A 15888-nucleotide genomic window follows, 5' to 3' on the forward strand; every position below is an offset into this window, starting at 1 on the left:
ACTATCAACAGTATAGGGGAAAAGTCAAAAATGGAAAAAAAAATTTTTTCACCTGAGGCCAAAAGTGTCATATCTTGGATTTTTTCAGGGGAAAAGTCAACTTTCGCCAAAATCGACTTTTTTAGCCGAGTGAAAGTGGATTCCGACTATTTGAGGGACGGGCTATCCAGAACTATCAATAGTATGGGGGAAAAGTCAAAAATGAAAAAAAAAAATTTTCACCCGAGGCCGAAAGTGTCATATCTTGGATTTTTTCAGGGGAAAAGTCAACTTTCGCCAAAATCGACTTTTTTAGCCGAGTGAAAGTGGATTCCGACTATTTGAGGGACGGGCTATCCAGAACTATCAACAGTATGGGGGAAAAGTCAAAAATGAAAAAAAAAAATTTTCACCCGAGGCCGAAAGTGTCATATCTTGGATTTTTTCAGGGGAAAAGTCAACTTTCGCCAAAATCTATTTTTTTGGCCGAGTGAACGTTGATTCTGTATCTATTAACGATTCTGATGCCAATGAAAGACTCGGGGGCCCCAGAAATGCAGAAAAAAAAAATTTAGAACGAGATGATCTCTTCAAATAGAAGTCTCGTCTGAGTCTCGTGCGCGGCCGTATAATTACCACAGGTCGGGTGCTAGACTCTCGCGAATTATCTGCTCATCTGTGTTCAGATGAGCCTACTCTACCGACGCATAGGTCGGTCGCGCTATCGGTAATTTACCCCACAAAGATTCTACATAACCGACGTTCCCCAGACCGTTGAAGACGTGATCGTGAACCCTTCAAGCCTCGCTCCCTTTTCCACAGTTTTATCAAAAACTTCGAAAAATGTCGAATCCCGCACATACAGACATGGTCGAAGAGGATGCGGCAGACTTGCAGTTCCCAAAAGGTACGTCAACCTCATCTGCATACTCTTAACCCTCTTAATTCACGAATATAACCTCCAAGCTCACATTTGTTTACACCAGAAAACACGTCAATTTTTTTCTCTACACCCTAGATAAAGATGTAATACTGACCATAGATGAACTCCTAAATTCCTATGATTTAATCTGCTAAACACTAATTACTATTGATCAATTAAACCACGAATGTATCAAGTTGAATGCCCAAGAGGTTTACTAATGAACTTTTTTTTGGTTAAATTAGTTATTACTCTACTAATTTGTCTTTAGCTACCACGGGACCACAGGTTTTCGAAAAAATTTGAAAATGTAAAGACCAATCGATTAATTAAATTTTATAGGGCTCATGATAGGGAACTTCCAGTCCAGCAATAGGGAACTTCCATGAAGCTCAATGTTTTCTAATTCCCCCATTCACACATTCCTCTAAACGGCGAAAATTATGGAGAAATATTGTCTAGATGTATTTCGACAATTAATCGAAAATCAAGAACCCTCCCCCCCCGTGCAATAAATCGGCGTCTAAAGTGACGATTTTCTGCTTTCAGACTGCTCTCACCCCCTCCCCCGCGCCCCCATATCAGTCACAAAAGAAGAAATCCTCACTTCAGACCCGACTTGTTTCACCTGCCACTCCGCCCTCTCCGAGCCCTACATAAAATGCGCAATCTGCCAAAGCACAAACCTCTGCCCCAAGTGTTTCTCCCGCGGCAAAGAGCGCGTGCCCCACAGAAACGACCACGATTACATAATAATCAGGAACGAGTTCCCCCTGATCGAGTCGTCCACCTGGAGCGCAAAGGAGGAGTCCGCCTTCCTGGACATCCTCCAGGACTGCGGCTTCGGCAACTGGGTGGACGTCTCGAAGCGAATGCAGGGGAGGTCCCCCGAGGACTGCAAGTCCCACTACCTCGACAACTACATCGACAATCAGAGTCTGCCAGGTTTGCCTGGCATGAGAGAGGCTCCTTCGACTGTCCTCTCCACCGAGGCCACTCCTTACTCATTCAAGCTGCAGGACCTCGAGGAGCCCCCGAGGTTCGCCACAGGCACCTCCAACAGTCGACTGTTGGCCGGATACAACGCAGCGAGATCAGACTTCGAAGTTAATTTCGATAATCACGCTGAACTCCTCGTGTCAGAGCTGAGGTACAACGAATTCAGTCGAGAGGACGACGATTACAGACTGGGGACTAGTCTCCAAGCTGCCATTGTCGAGTCTTACAACAACAGATTGAGGGAGAGAGCGAGACGAAAGGCGATAGTTCGAGAGCACGGACTGATCGCCTTCAGGAGGACAATGTCCTGGCTCCAGAGGTACGACCAGACAATCACCAGGACAACAGCTGAAAGACTCCTGGTGTTTATGCAGCTGGCGGGGGGAATGGACTTCGATTATGTCCTGGAGGGCCTCCATCGCGCTGGAGAGTTGAGAAATTCTCTGAGGAGACTCTCCGAGTACAGGATGAATGGCATCAGGAGCTTTCACAGCATTCCCATGTTCAAGAAGCTTCTGGCGCTGAAGGGGGAGAGCGACAGGGAGAGGAAGATGTACTTGGGGAGTGTTGAGTACAGCTGGAAGAGCTGTCTTCCTCAGAAGTTGACGATTAGGGAGGCGCCTGTCGTTGTTGGGAGCTCCTCCAGGAGGCAGCCGCCTCCTTTGGATATCAGGGGACTTCCTGCTGAGGAGAAGCTCAGTCCCGAGGAGAGGGAACTCTGCATTCATGCCAGGATCCCTCCTGAACAGTATCTCGATCATAAGAAATTGCTGATCAATGAGAATAAGAAGATGGGCTCGCTGAAACTTGCGCAGGCTCGGACTTTATTGAAGATCGATGTCAATAGGACGAAGAAGCTGTATGTTTTCTTGGTGGATCATGGGTGGATTCAGAATAAGACCTCTTGAGGGCAATGGCGTTTTTTAGATTCGTAAGTGAAAAAATTCAGAGATGAGTTCTGCTGGTTTTTTTTAGTTGAGGAAAATGGGGAGGAAAAATTGGGGGGTGAGGAATGATCAGGTGGAACGACAATATTATAAATTTCTATTTCCAATTTAGACACTAAAATTAGACATTCAGAGATGGTTTTTTATTGCTAAATTTCCTTAATCTGGATTATTTTTTATGAATTACGGGTAATTTTTGCCTGGTTGTTTCTGTTAATTTTGGGTTAATCTATGGAAGAAGATGTTGAAATTTCCAAATTGAAGAATACCTCATAATAGGTGATTTAAAGAGTTCGTTAGAATTAAGAAAAAGTCAATGTTATCAGTTTAATACGACTCCAGAATAGTGTCAGTGCCATAAGAAATTGATGATGGGTGGGGATACGAAGCTGAAGTGAAGGAACGTGCGCAGGCTTGCACTCGACAACGAAGAGAAGAGATAAAAATATATTTTTGGTTGAATTTGGCTGGATCCAGAATAAGAGGTGTATTGAATGAGAGGGTTTGATGCTTTGGCAGGTTTTTTATTTTAAAAAAATACATTGATACCAAAAATGGAGATGGCGGATTGGGCGATTTAAGGGTGAATCGATTAGTTGGGTTATTGTCTTGACCGGTGGGTGCTGGTTTATTCTGCGCAGAGTTCGAAAATGCTGAGACTCTGCTCATATCGGAGGTCCACATGCTGCTGGAGCACAGGAAGGCGCAGAATGAGTCTGCTGAGGAGGAGCAGGAGTTCTCAGAGGTCTTCATGAAGAGCCTCAACTATACTGATCGGTTCAGAAAATTCAAGAATAAGGAGGTCATTGCTGCTGTTAGAAAGTAAGATTCATTTATTGACATAAATTCGGATTTAGTGGGAGTTAAACCAATAAAAATCCGTATGTTAAGAGGATAGTGTCAAGAGATGTTCTCTCGCATCACTTGAAATTCTTCGCAAAAAGAAACTTTAGGGAAATTTTCGGAATTTTCATCTCTCACTAATCATTTCTCTTCTCTTTCCAGCCTACTGATGCAGAAGAAGCTCCACAAGTTCGAACTTGCGTCCCTGGCAAATCTCTGTCCTGAGACTCCCGAGGAGGCGAAGGCCCTGATTCCAAGTCTTGAGGGTCGTTTAGAGGATGAGGAGTTGCGAACAATTCTCGATGACATCCAAACCAAGAGATCACTCCAGTACTGACGTGTCACCACTCATTCTCACCCCAATATCATTCGATCCCCACAATATTTTCATGTGAATAAATTTTACTGCGTTTCATTCATCAAATCAGCATTTATTTTCTCATTTAATTTTGTACAATTTTGACGTAGATTAAGTATTACTTCATTTTTTTCAATTTCCAATCTTTCCTTCCTGAGCTGTTCCCGCGCGACCACCCATCCATCTAGTGATTCTCAGCGCTGCTTAGCTTCTCAAAGCAATAATTTTTCCCGTTTTTTCACATGTTTTTTGCGAATTACTAAAGAGCCGCAGAGGGCATCGTCTTCATAAAAAAATCAGTTCTAAGTTACATGAAGATGCATTAATTGGAAAAAAAATTAATCTAATTGCTTCATTTGTTCAGGAGATATCGTTGGACAAAATTTTGACCCACACACACACACATGCATTTCTAAAAACGTGTCAGTATGATTCTAGGGGTCATGAAACGTCGACAAATCATGAAAATTCCACTTTTGATTTTCGGGGTAATTACAATAACTTCCTCCCTTAGGGTCGGTAAGTTAAAAAGCAACGGAAGAAATTTAAAAACGACCGTTTTAGCTCCCCATTCAAGACGTCAGTCATCAATAATGGAGGGAATTCAATGCGTCGAATACCATAAAAAAAGGGACCAAATGAGTAACTGATTTCTCAGGCACTTATAAAACTGAATAATTTACATTCGAGAAAACTAAATGAAAATAAAAACAGCGAAGCGCTGTATAGCGACAACCGCGTATTATGTCGCGGGATAATTACAAGATGAAGACGGTTTTATTCCTGCACGCAACGGACATCAAGGGCCGTCATTATCTACCCATTTTACTCGTCCAGCGGGAATCTTCAATTGCAATTAAAGTAGCTCACTTTCGTTATTGCAAGCTCTACTTGAGTTTTATCTCCATGAATTAATGCTTTTATTTCACGGATAATTTCTCTCAAATCTCTTGTGGATTTATTCCACTCGCATGTCTCGGTTTTTTTTTAATGAATGAATGAAGGGAGAGATGCGTTGGGTGGATCAATGACACGAGCCACCTGTAGTTTATTACGTGACTGTAATTGCCGCTTTGATTGGTGTGTCTGAAGTATTTTGCTCCCTCCTTTCATTCTGCTCATCTGCATTGGGCTGAGATAGCCTTACGCGATTTCCAGGAATCAGGGGGGGAATACGGGGAGAGCCTTTAGGGTTTATTTATGGAAAATATTGGGAGAGGTATTTGGATGGATGGGAAAAGGGGAATTTAGTTCGGTTTGGGGTATTTCCCGAGGAAACGCGTTTTTCTTACGATTGTTTCCTTGATTTTATAGATAATATTTGGAGTATTCTCCAGCTAATGACTCGCCAGTGTCACGCGTTTATTATTTCAGAATTTTTTCGCGTTTTCGCAATAATGAATTTTTAAAGCATCAGGACACATAACTCATTATGATGCGGACACGTTTGCTATTTATTCTGTAATAAAAAAGAGACGAATTAGAATGTTTATTAGTGTTCACTCAAATTATTCCATATTCAATTCGAAATGTTGCGCAAAATTGGTGTCAATTATTCAGGGTCCATCCTCCTGATTAATGTGAATTGTATTTGAATGGAGAATTGTATTTTATTGGCAATGAGAAGGATGAATTGTTTGATTGATCCATCGTGTTGATATGATATTCGATCTTGTTACCATAAAAAAACTACCTCATCGATTGCCCTCTCCCAATCCATCGGCTGGCAAATAAGAAATCTCCATCAAAACCAAATTCAGCATTGACATTCGGACAAAATGTTTATAATTGCGTTACGGGGCTCTCAGTCCTCCGAGTACTGCGGTTATTCTTAAGGTATTTATGGCGTGGTCAGGGGGGATCGAAAAAAAGTAGAGAAATTGATGATGTTTTTTTTCTACATTCTTCGATTTTTTCAAAACCTCTATGGAAAATCCCAGATAGCCTAGGAGAATGAGTGAAATACAGGATTTTAAAAAAAAATGCATTGTAACGCGGGCTCTTACGGGAATAGCTCATATAAGAATCACTGGGGTACCTCGGGTTGTCACCGCGTTCGTCCCCATGAAATTTCATTTTTACACAATTTTATAATGACCCCAAAAATGCGGCCGAGTGTACATCGTATTTCGTTGTAATCTTGTGAGAGAGAAAAAGATTCCCTCCTCAACCGAGCGTAACGAGTATCCTCGTTTGGTCCGGTGTCCTGTGATATTACACCACCTGACTCACGTTCCTCTCATTCTTATTCTCTCCCATCTCCATTTTTATTTCGTTTTCCTTAAAAAAAGGGGAGCAAAAAAATTCTAGTGGATGTCTCCGAGGGAATATCGAGTTGCAAGGTCGAGTGTCGGCCCTCCGGCACTCTTGACCTGAATATCTTATCATAAATACTGTAATAATGAGCTGATTAGGTTTGAATTATTGATAACAATTTCTCCATTAGAACTAAAAAATTCCAGTTTTCATTATTCGGTTTTCATTTTCATTCTCTATGCACCGTGCGTGAATGAATAATCCCAGGTGATTAACCGTAATCGATCATGATAATTGAGAGTTAAATTTTGATTAATTAATTATGCATTAATGACACACGACGTGATCATTTGAATACGATATTATTCTTAAGCGTATTATTATCTCGGAAATGAGGAATTTTCCACGAAAATGTCATTAGACACGTTTTTGAGGAGTGAGAGATTTTCTCTTGAAATTTTTTTTTGTTCAATTATTTTGAAACAATCAATGAAGCTCGTTACAAATTCGGATGGATGCACAGGGAAAGCAAATTTTCTAAAATTATTTTTTTAACTCTAAATATGTAAAATTTCTGTGGTGAATTGGTAAACAAAAACAACAAAACATGATCATGAATATTTCCCAAGGTTCCGATGTGCCTTTGAATATTCACAATCGATTCCCTAGTTATTCTCATTTAACCAAGTGGACGAGGGAAACCTCATCTAGACTCGCTCATCGTATCGTAAAATTCCGACTTTTCTAGTTTATATTTCCGGTATTCTCGGTCTCACTCTTTCCCCTCTGCAACCCCCTCCCCCTCCCGCTAATCGCAGTGGAGTCCAGAGGGTAGAGGGTGGGGATGCGTGAGTGTTTGGCGCATGAACGACGAAAATACAAACCGAAGACGTTTGCCTCCATCTCTACTACTCAAACGCAACAAGTTTACGAGTTTTGCTACGAGTCTTGTGCGAAATTGATAGAATAAATTTGCGTAATGTATGCCGATAGCTAAGGCGCGCAAGGCGACTTGGCTTCGATATTTCACGGAGAAAAAGTTGGAGAAAAATGACTGAATAAGTCAAGTAGTCATACAGCGGAATTCATTTTTTCGGGTCCAGGCTCAAAAACACTTTTTCATCACATTGTCCGTAAAAAGTCATCTTACGGACACTTCGTGAAGAAAAATTATGTTCGCCACTCGGTCGAAAACAACTTTTCTGACTCGTGTGATGGCATTCCTCGGCTTCGCCTCAGTCTGCAACTCTCACACTCGTCAGAAAAGTTTTTTTTGGCCTTGTCACGAAAATAGCTATTCCGGCATACCGAACGAATCGTAAGATATTCTTGACAAAAATTATTTTTCATCACGCTGTGACGAAAAGTGAACTTTTCGGCACGCTCCGCGTGCCTGAAAGTCCAATTTCCGCCACATTGTGATGAAAAATATTGTTCGTAACTCGCGAAAAAATGTTTTTTAAAAACACTTTTTTGCACTCGTTACGAAATATACTAGTTTGACACTGCTACTACGTTCACCTCGTGCCGAAAAGTGCCTTTTCGTTTACTCGCGAAGGAAAAGTAAACGAAGTCTTTTCGTTTACTTGTAAACGAAAAAGGCACAGTTCGGCCGCTCGCTGAACGTAATATCTCTGTCAAAAAATATTGTTCGACGGCCACTCGTGTGATTGACTTCCCAATCGTGAAAATTCCGTCTCACTCGCATTGAAATGTACTATTTTATTGAACTCGCATTTCCCAACACGATTACTCTTCCACATAGTAAATTTGCGCGATTTTATAGATAATTTTTATCCAGCTTATCCCTCCGTGTTCCTCGGTCGTTGGGTCTCTGGGAAGTAAAATGGCGAAGAGGGTTCGGAGAGTGTCGAGGGTGAGGGTCTGAGGATTACGTGGTTTAATGCACTGCTCTGCCATTTATTTCCTTAAATCGGTAGAGTAACGTATCAATTTATTTTTGTACCGCAAGAGAGTGAATTTCAAACGAGAAAACGGTTTTCCGTTCTCACTATATAATTGTCGTGGGAGTGAGAGGAAAAGTATGCTATTACCGTCTTTTCTCTATTTCGCGGTCATTAATTGGTGATATGATTCTCCATAGCACACTCACTAGATCGACTTGAATAAAGCTAGACGTAACTATCTATCAGATGTTGCTAAGGAAAAATGTGTACTTTGCCTAGAAATTCCCGGACTTTGCTTTTCGTGTCGTAACCCATTGAATTTACCCTATGGTCTCCTCATTTCTATTTCATGACTTCATTTAATCCTGAGATAAGTAAAATTTTGAAAATTTCATTAGTTCAAGAATCATTAGTGATAAACACCCACACGCGTCAGACCATTCTAGGTCATTCACGATCAATATCTGAGAATCGAAAATTGTCACGCGCATAGAGCAGGAGAAAGTGGTGGAGAATAACATTATTGGGGTGATAATCCATTTGGAGCTGGAGGGAATGGACTTAGAAAGTGTGTTTGGTATGACACTTGGGATAGCAGCAGCCCTGTAATCTCGAGCGAAGTTACAGGGTTTCATTTCGCCGCTATAAATTATATCATAAAGAGATATAATTTCAAGAAATTTTAAGAAAATTGTTGTTTTTCAATTAAATTTTTTTCCCGTTCAAAACCCGTGACAAAACATCGAAATCGATATCACATGTCTTGAACCCCACCCAGTGGAAATATTTCAGTGCTCCCACCCGTAATTTCGATCCTGTTACATGCGTGCGTGAATTTAAATCGAATCCATTAAAGGTCTAGGGAAAAGTACATCGAAGCCCCAATTCAATGGTGCGATATATGCATGTCCTGGGTGTACGCCGAAAGGAGCTACCGTATGTGGGCACATTCTCGGTGGCGCGAGCGCGGCACGTGCGTCAAGGTACGTACCCAAAGTGAGGGAGTATTTTACAGTGGTTCCGAAGTTACGCGTTATGGAGTCACAGTCATGGGTGTCGGTGGGCTGCAAAAACAGTGGGAAGAGGGGGGTGGGGGGAGTGAGAGGTTGTATGGTACACCGTCAATTCCCCTCCCCGCCGTTCTGCCCGAGTCCTCACGAGCCTCACCGAGCAGAGGGAGTGTGTTCCCTCGTCACCGCAAAACTGAGCGGCGGTGGGGGGAGCTGCAAACAACTCTCCTCTGACCCCTCTTTCCTTTTCTGTGTCAAAACACACCCGGTTTTATCTTATATTTTATGGGGATGAAAGTGATTTATGGTTATTTGAAAATGGTTGGCTTTAATGTTGATAGTGCGTTGTTTATTGCAGTAATTATTGTAATTTTTTGCTTCCGAATTAAAAAATGTGCGTATGCATGGCCGAATGTGCGTGCGAATTTTTCGAAAATTTTTTGGAAATCGTCACAGAAAAAGGTCTAAAGTTTTTAAACTTTTTTTATTAAATATATGTCACATGAGACCTTGACTTCATTAATTTTCATTACAATTATTTGTTACGACAGTTTGACACTGACCAAAATTTTTTATATTGGTCACAAAATTTTCGTTCATTTTTTTCATTTTTCGAGATTTTCTCTAGATTTTAATATTCTCCCTAACCTCATAGAGTTTATTTTCTCATGAGACTCTCTAAATTAATTTTAAATTATTACACGAGACTGTTGATCAAACACAATCTCAATCAGAATGTTTGTATTCATATTAACTGTCATTCAGAATTTAATCTTCAAAATTCAAGTTATATTTATACTACTTTAATCTCTAATACATCACACTCCAAAACTTGGAAACCACATTTTTATCTGTTCTACGTGCATCACGAGAGTTTATAGTCAATGTTTATCTGCTCTTTCTGTAAATAACCATTCCTACACTACGTCAAACGTAGATAATAGGACTTTATTCTCCTAAACTTCGTTCATCGAACCGAAAACTAGTTGAACGAATGAGAATTATGTGAGTGATGACGGGACGCGATTGCACTTTTTATTTTAAAAAACGAAGACGTCAGGCAATGCTTCATTGGTCGAAAAAGAAGAGAGTGGGGAGTTCTTGTCCTCCATTGGCCGAGGCGCACCTCCAGATTGGGTTAGGTCGACTCGAGCCATTCTGTGATTGGTCCAGCGCTCGACCGTCCGTGTGATGCAGTTTCTGCATCTTCTCGTCTCGTCTCGTCTCGTTGTCAGGAAACCACTCTCTCGTCTCGTCTCGTATTGAAATACGAGAGCAATTTTTTCTCTCGTCTCGTCGAGAATTGAGAGATTCTCTTGTCTCATCTCGTCTCGCCTTATCTCATTTCTATAATTCAATATGCACCAAAACAAAAAAATAGACAGTGGGGCAGAGAGGGGGAGGCTCTCTTGCCTCTCGTCCCTCTCGTTCTCGACCGGCTCTTCTCGTCTCGTCCCATTCCTCTCATTGTCTCGTCATGTCTCTCGTCTCGTTTGTCTCGTCTCGTCTCGTTTCTCCTCGTTTCTCCCGCGCCTCGCGGCCTCCCTCCCCGTATTCATTCTAAATAATCCAAACCAAGTCCCTAAAAACCTCGCTCCCTCCACACTTATGGTGTCACTCAATTCTGTATTGAGTAACCCCCCCCCCCCNCGATTCTGTTAAGAAAAGAAGACCCAAAGAGAGGGAAAAAAGTCCGGTCGCGCCGGTCTCTCCTCTCGCCCCTCGCCCGCCCCCGCCAGATCCCTCACCAACACCCGTGCGTCTGCCGCGTTCGCGCACACACCGAAGAGCGCCCTCGCCTTAACCTCCCATTCGTTCGCGCTCCCCTCCACTCCCCCTCCTCCCAAGCGGCATTTCCATGTGTGTGTGCCTGTCTCCTCCACCAGTGCCAGCATTGTGTGGCTGTTGGACTCTCTCTCTCTCTTTCTCTCTCTCTCCGCCTCGGACTCAGTCCCTCACATCTCTACGTTTATTTCGTCGTTGCGCGCGGTATACTCGCTGGATCCCTCGTCCTCCCGTCTCGTGGGGTCAGTGCCTGCTCGGATCTTGAGCGGGAACCTCGGTGAATCGTATCACCTCGGCTCTATCACCCCGCGGTGCAACAATTGTCCAAAGAAATTGGCATGAAATTGAAATAAACAAAAGTGAAAATAAATAAATAAATGCAAGAATTCGTGAATAACGAGTGAATCATTTGGATTGATGAATTATCAATGAATTGTCAGTTCTTCATTGTGCCCCGTGAGTGCATGCTTGTGTTATGTTCAATTGGGAGAAAATAAAATTGATTAATTAACATAAAAAAGAGAGGGAGGGAGAGCGCAATACAAACAAACACTGACACTACTGTTGCGCGTGATTTGGAGTGTAGGGAGAGCACACAGCGGAACTTGACGTTTTATCGGCTGGTGTTTGGGTGTTTGTTGTTGACGAGTCAAAGTTTGACCGGAGTTTATACTCAACTCAGTTTGACGGACGCCATCGTGCGATAAAGACCGTGATTCCGGTGTTGAGTGTTTAGTGATTTAAAAGAACGTAGCGAAGGTGGTTAGTTCGTGTTATTAATTATTTCTAATCAGTGTTTTCGGGATTAGTTGGGTGTGAAATTGAGTGTGGAATGGATATAGAGTGATTCTACGGTTGTCGCAGGCAATTGCCATCGATTTAACGACTGTGAATCCACGATTTCAGCCGTTAAGACGCCACATTTTTCCCACAAATCCAACAATTTGTTGGACTTCCTATAATTTTCTATTCTAGTTACCTCGTACTCTTTGGGGTGCACCCACCCCGTTCTTTCCAATCGCCAGTCGCTCCATTTCCTCGAGTCCTTGCGCACTCTCCCTTCCTCGTCGGCTAATTGGGAACTAGTGGAAAAAAATAGATGGAATCGGTGGGTTGGGGAGTGGGAGGAGAGTGAATGCAAGTTTTTGAGATTGTGACTTATTTTAGCGGGCGCTGGGAGGCACTGGGGGTGAGCTCGGGGGAGGAAGTCATGCTGGATTTTCAGTATCTTCGGGTGATGTGAGTACTTGTGTTCCGTCGTAGAACAGAATGTTGTATTAATTCAGTAGCGAAGTGGTAAAAGGAGATAATGCATTAAATAAAATAACAATTTTTGCGTGAATCACAATGAAATATTAATTTTCAAATAGTAATCATAATATTAAGAATTTCGAAAAAATGCACTTATCCTCTTTTACCAGTTCGTTAGTGAATTAGCTTGAAAGTATTCATGAAAATGTTTCGAATTTTTAATTTTCAGCAAATATCATGGATCTGTCGCTCTAAAGCTACTAAATATGCACGAAATGATACATTCGAGTATTTACCGCCTTCAATTGAAGAGACAAACTGTCGTGTATCCTTCGGTTCATGAAAAATACAGCTAAAACTGAAAACTTGAAAAAGCTCTTGCAATGAAACGTAGTCATACGCAAAAAAAGACACTTCACGTTGATCTGTCTGTGTGGACGCATCAAAACATTCAATCTATCCAAAATTTAAATCAATTGCTCGGTCTCGGTAAATACTGAAGTGAATCAACCTCAATTCAACTCAAATTTATATCAAACTATTATTGTTACTAAATCAATTTATCGTGCTAATTTTCACTGGAAATCCCAACTTAAAATGATAAGGATCCTCATGATTCTAAATCAATTTGAAATTGAACACAATTATGGAATTCATAGTTCTTCGAAATCAAGGAGCTCAATCGTTTCGTTATTAAAAATTTTTGACTGAAATTTCCGGTAGAATTACTAGGAATTTTGATCAAGTGACACTTTCACATGAATTTCGAGGAATTTCGTCATTGAAAATTCACAATTCAATGGGAAAAATTGAATTCATTTCGAAGTTATTCTTTCCCTCAATCCTAATGCATACGAATTTCTCATATCGATTAATAATTCACGATGATTTTTGACGTCACCGCATGAGATAGATGTTACGCCTTGACTTATATCGGTGCGTTTGAATTATTCGTTCATGATCGGAGGTAATTCACAATAAAATCACCCAGTACGTACGTTTTGTAATAACCCTGGTGCGCGAGGGCCTCGTAACGGGCGAGAAAATTGGCCCGGGATGATTTCTCGAACAGGTGGATGGTATTATGATTTCCTCTCTTTTCTCCTCCTCCGGGGTTCAGGGGAATTTGCTGATCGGGATTATTAGCCTGTCGTGCGTGTCAATACGCTCTTTTCTCTCAATGTTTTTGACTCGGGGATTGCGTGGCATGTGTCGGGTGGGGATGCATGCGAATTGTTGAATAAATTTGGCCAATTTTTTTAGGTAGTGAGACGGCTTTAATTTACCAGCTCTGACGTAAATTTATTCCCTATTCATTATGAAAATGTATAATTTTAGGGGGAGATATCGGGGGATATGTCTTGTGGGGAATTTTTTTAACTTCGAAAAAAGTAGGGATAATGCACTGTTAATGCTTCCATTTGATTCTTGTCAGACAATTACAGCTGGATTATTGGGGAATTACCTCACTAATGACTTTATTTAGAACAGAATGTCGAAAAATTTCTTTTCGGAAATTCATTGACTTCCGTAATTCGACTGGAAATTCAATAGAATTCTACGTTTTTATTATTTCTCTTAATTTTCAAGGGATAATTGAACTAAAATTGATCATTTACATTGATTTTTTTAATAAGTAATTATGCCATTTTCGTAATAACTAAATAACAAATGGGATGTGGGTCGGATGGATTATTAATGATTCAATTTCATTCTTATCAGAAAATCATATCTGAAATATTCCGGAATGACCGCTTACGAGTGGATTTGAGTTTGAAATTTCCTGTTTGAGACTTTCAAAATTCCAATCAAATAGTCATCAGTAATGAATGGCTTCGAGCAGAAATGTCTCGAGAAATTTCTCGCAGAAAATTTCCTCAGCTCCAGTCACTTTTCACAGCCCCAAGAATGAGTTTTCTCTGCCTTATTCACTGGTCCCGCCTTCCTGATAAATTAATCTAGGATTCAGCGTAGTGGAAAATATTAGTAACCGATACGGCTGATGGCATTGAAACTGTAGGAGTAATGTTAGTCATCCGGCTCTGAGTATCGATAATAATGTTATGAAAATAGTAGTTCCCACAATCAGTAACAGTCATAATAAAAAAGGATTATTATGTGGAGGTCATTAAGTGTCTCGATGAGTGTCGTCTAGTGCTGTCTAGTGTCATTACTGTCCGTCATTTATGAAACTAAATCCAATTGGTGTGTTTGAACTTTTCACGATAACCCCTCAGTGATAAGACGGAATGATTCTCTTTTCATTTCTATTTGTCTCTCGGTTACGCACTTGGATCACAACTGATTATCGTCTCGACGAAATTTTCCAATGGACCATTTGGAACCTCTCCAACTGTGCGTCATCGTGCTGATGATACTGAGCGCAGGAAACGCATGGGGGGAGAGAAAAAAAAATGGGATTATCTATTTTTTTTATTTCTTCACATTTGTTTGTTTTCCTTTTTCATTCGGTTTGAAGTTCGGGGAGCTCTAGGCGATCCCCTCGGGGATTTCGTGGAGAGACTTTTCTTCATGCACTTGAATTTATCGGGAACAACAAACCGATGTTGACATATCGATTTTTTTTCTCTTTTGTTGATGATAAAAGGAGTATGAATTGGTTTTTAATATCTTGAAGGCTCTCGCTGTTGAATGGCTCGAGCATTTTTTAAGGTAAATGTACCTGTGCTCGACAGTCAAAAGAATCTATTGCGATGGAAATACGATTGGAGTTATCATTTTGGTTAATAAGAAAAGTTGTAGACACCAATGAACAGTGATTTTTTGAATAATAAGAGACATCTAATTTAAACCATCGCATCTTCACGCTCACTTCGATAGAACTATTAGACTAATGATGTGTTCACCGTAGCTAGACGAGCTTAGGATCATTTACCTTAGTAGGGAATTGTTATTGCTTACGAAAGGAAGATTTGTGATCGCTCAAATTTAAGTTTTGGATTTTTTGTGTTATGCATTTTCCGTCGAAATTGAATGACTGAGGTTTGATCTATTCAACTATTAACCGTGTTATTACGTCCGTTCAATCAATCCCGTCTATTCAGCTGAATCATTATTATTTTTTTCATAACACACAACCCGTGGCAAATCGCGACTTTGATGTTGGAATCCACAGCAATGGTGAATGACGTCGAGAATTAATACAATTTACCGAACGAGATTTCATGTAAATTTGGCTCCTAATTGTGACATTCCAACGTTTGATCTGTGCGATCACCAAAACGATTCGAAATAGTTAACCTGCCCGTTCACCCATGCGTCAGCCTTCCGATATTTGGCTTGAACTCTGTCGGGATTTTGCAGGTAATTCCATCAAACATCATTGGATTTTAACGAAACTCGTGACAGTTTTTTTATCCGTCAGATTGAACGCATTAAGTTACACTGGATCTATGATACGTTCGTTATCAGGGAGTTGGGGCTTGGGACTGTCTGTCTGGTAATTGTGACAGTGACAGCATGAAAAAAATAGAACATTTGAAAAAATCTCGGAAATGCGTGCGATGGAGGAAAAATTGTGCTCGTGACGTAATGTGGGGAAATACTGGAGTTGATATCTATGAGTTTGAGTGTTACATTTTTTTCACTGTGATAGTGGCAGTTTATTACT

The 15888-nt window shown here is 40.9% G+C and overlaps 2 protein-coding genes across 2 annotated transcripts; both read left to right on the forward strand.

The window, feature by feature from the left end:
• The first annotated feature begins 750 nt into the window (after positions 1–750).
• Positions 751–3482, forward strand: LOC114841292 (transcriptional adapter 2-alpha). Its single transcript, XM_029126204.1, has 2 exons — positions 751–886; positions 1451–3482. The coding sequence occupies exons 1-2, from the start codon at positions 823–825 to the stop codon at positions 2806–2808; spliced, it is 1422 nt and encodes a 473-aa protein (XP_028982037.1). The 5' UTR covers positions 751–822; the 3' UTR covers positions 2809–3482.
• A 47-nt stretch (positions 3483–3529) lies between these two features.
• LOC107039528 (DNA-directed RNA polymerase II subunit Rpb4) lies at positions 3530–4027 on the forward strand. The gene is made up of 2 exons (XM_029126205.1): positions 3530–3669; positions 3853–4027. The coding sequence occupies exons 1-2, from the start codon at positions 3530–3532 to the stop codon at positions 4025–4027; spliced, it is 315 nt and encodes a 104-aa protein (XP_028982038.1).
• The last annotated feature ends 11861 nt before the right edge of the window (positions 4028–15888 follow it).

This window comes from Diachasma alloeum, unplaced genomic scaffold (genome assembly GCF_001412515.2).
Source record: "Diachasma alloeum isolate Michigan unplaced genomic scaffold, Dall2.0 Dall_scaffold_00301, whole genome shotgun sequence".
Classification (NCBI taxonomy): Eukaryota; Metazoa; Arthropoda; class Insecta; order Hymenoptera; family Braconidae; genus Diachasma; species Diachasma alloeum.

Excerpts from the sequence above, each read along its gene's own strand:
- LOC114841292 (XM_029126204.1), top strand. The coding sequence starts at position 823 with ATGTCGAATCCCGCACATACAGACATGGTCGAAGAGGATGCGGCAGAC. Across the intron at positions 887-1,450 it reads AGACTTGCAGTTCCCAAAAG|ACTGCTCTCACCCCCTCCCC; the intron begins GTACGTCAACCT and ends TTCTGCTTTCAG.
- LOC107039528 (XM_029126205.1), top strand. The coding sequence starts at position 3,530 with ATGCTGCTGGAGCACAGGAAGGCGCAGAATGAGTCTGCTGAGGAGGAG. Across the intron at positions 3,670-3,852 it reads GTCATTGCTGCTGTTAGAAA|CCTACTGATGCAGAAGAAGC; the intron begins GTAAGATTCATT and ends TTCTCTTTCCAG.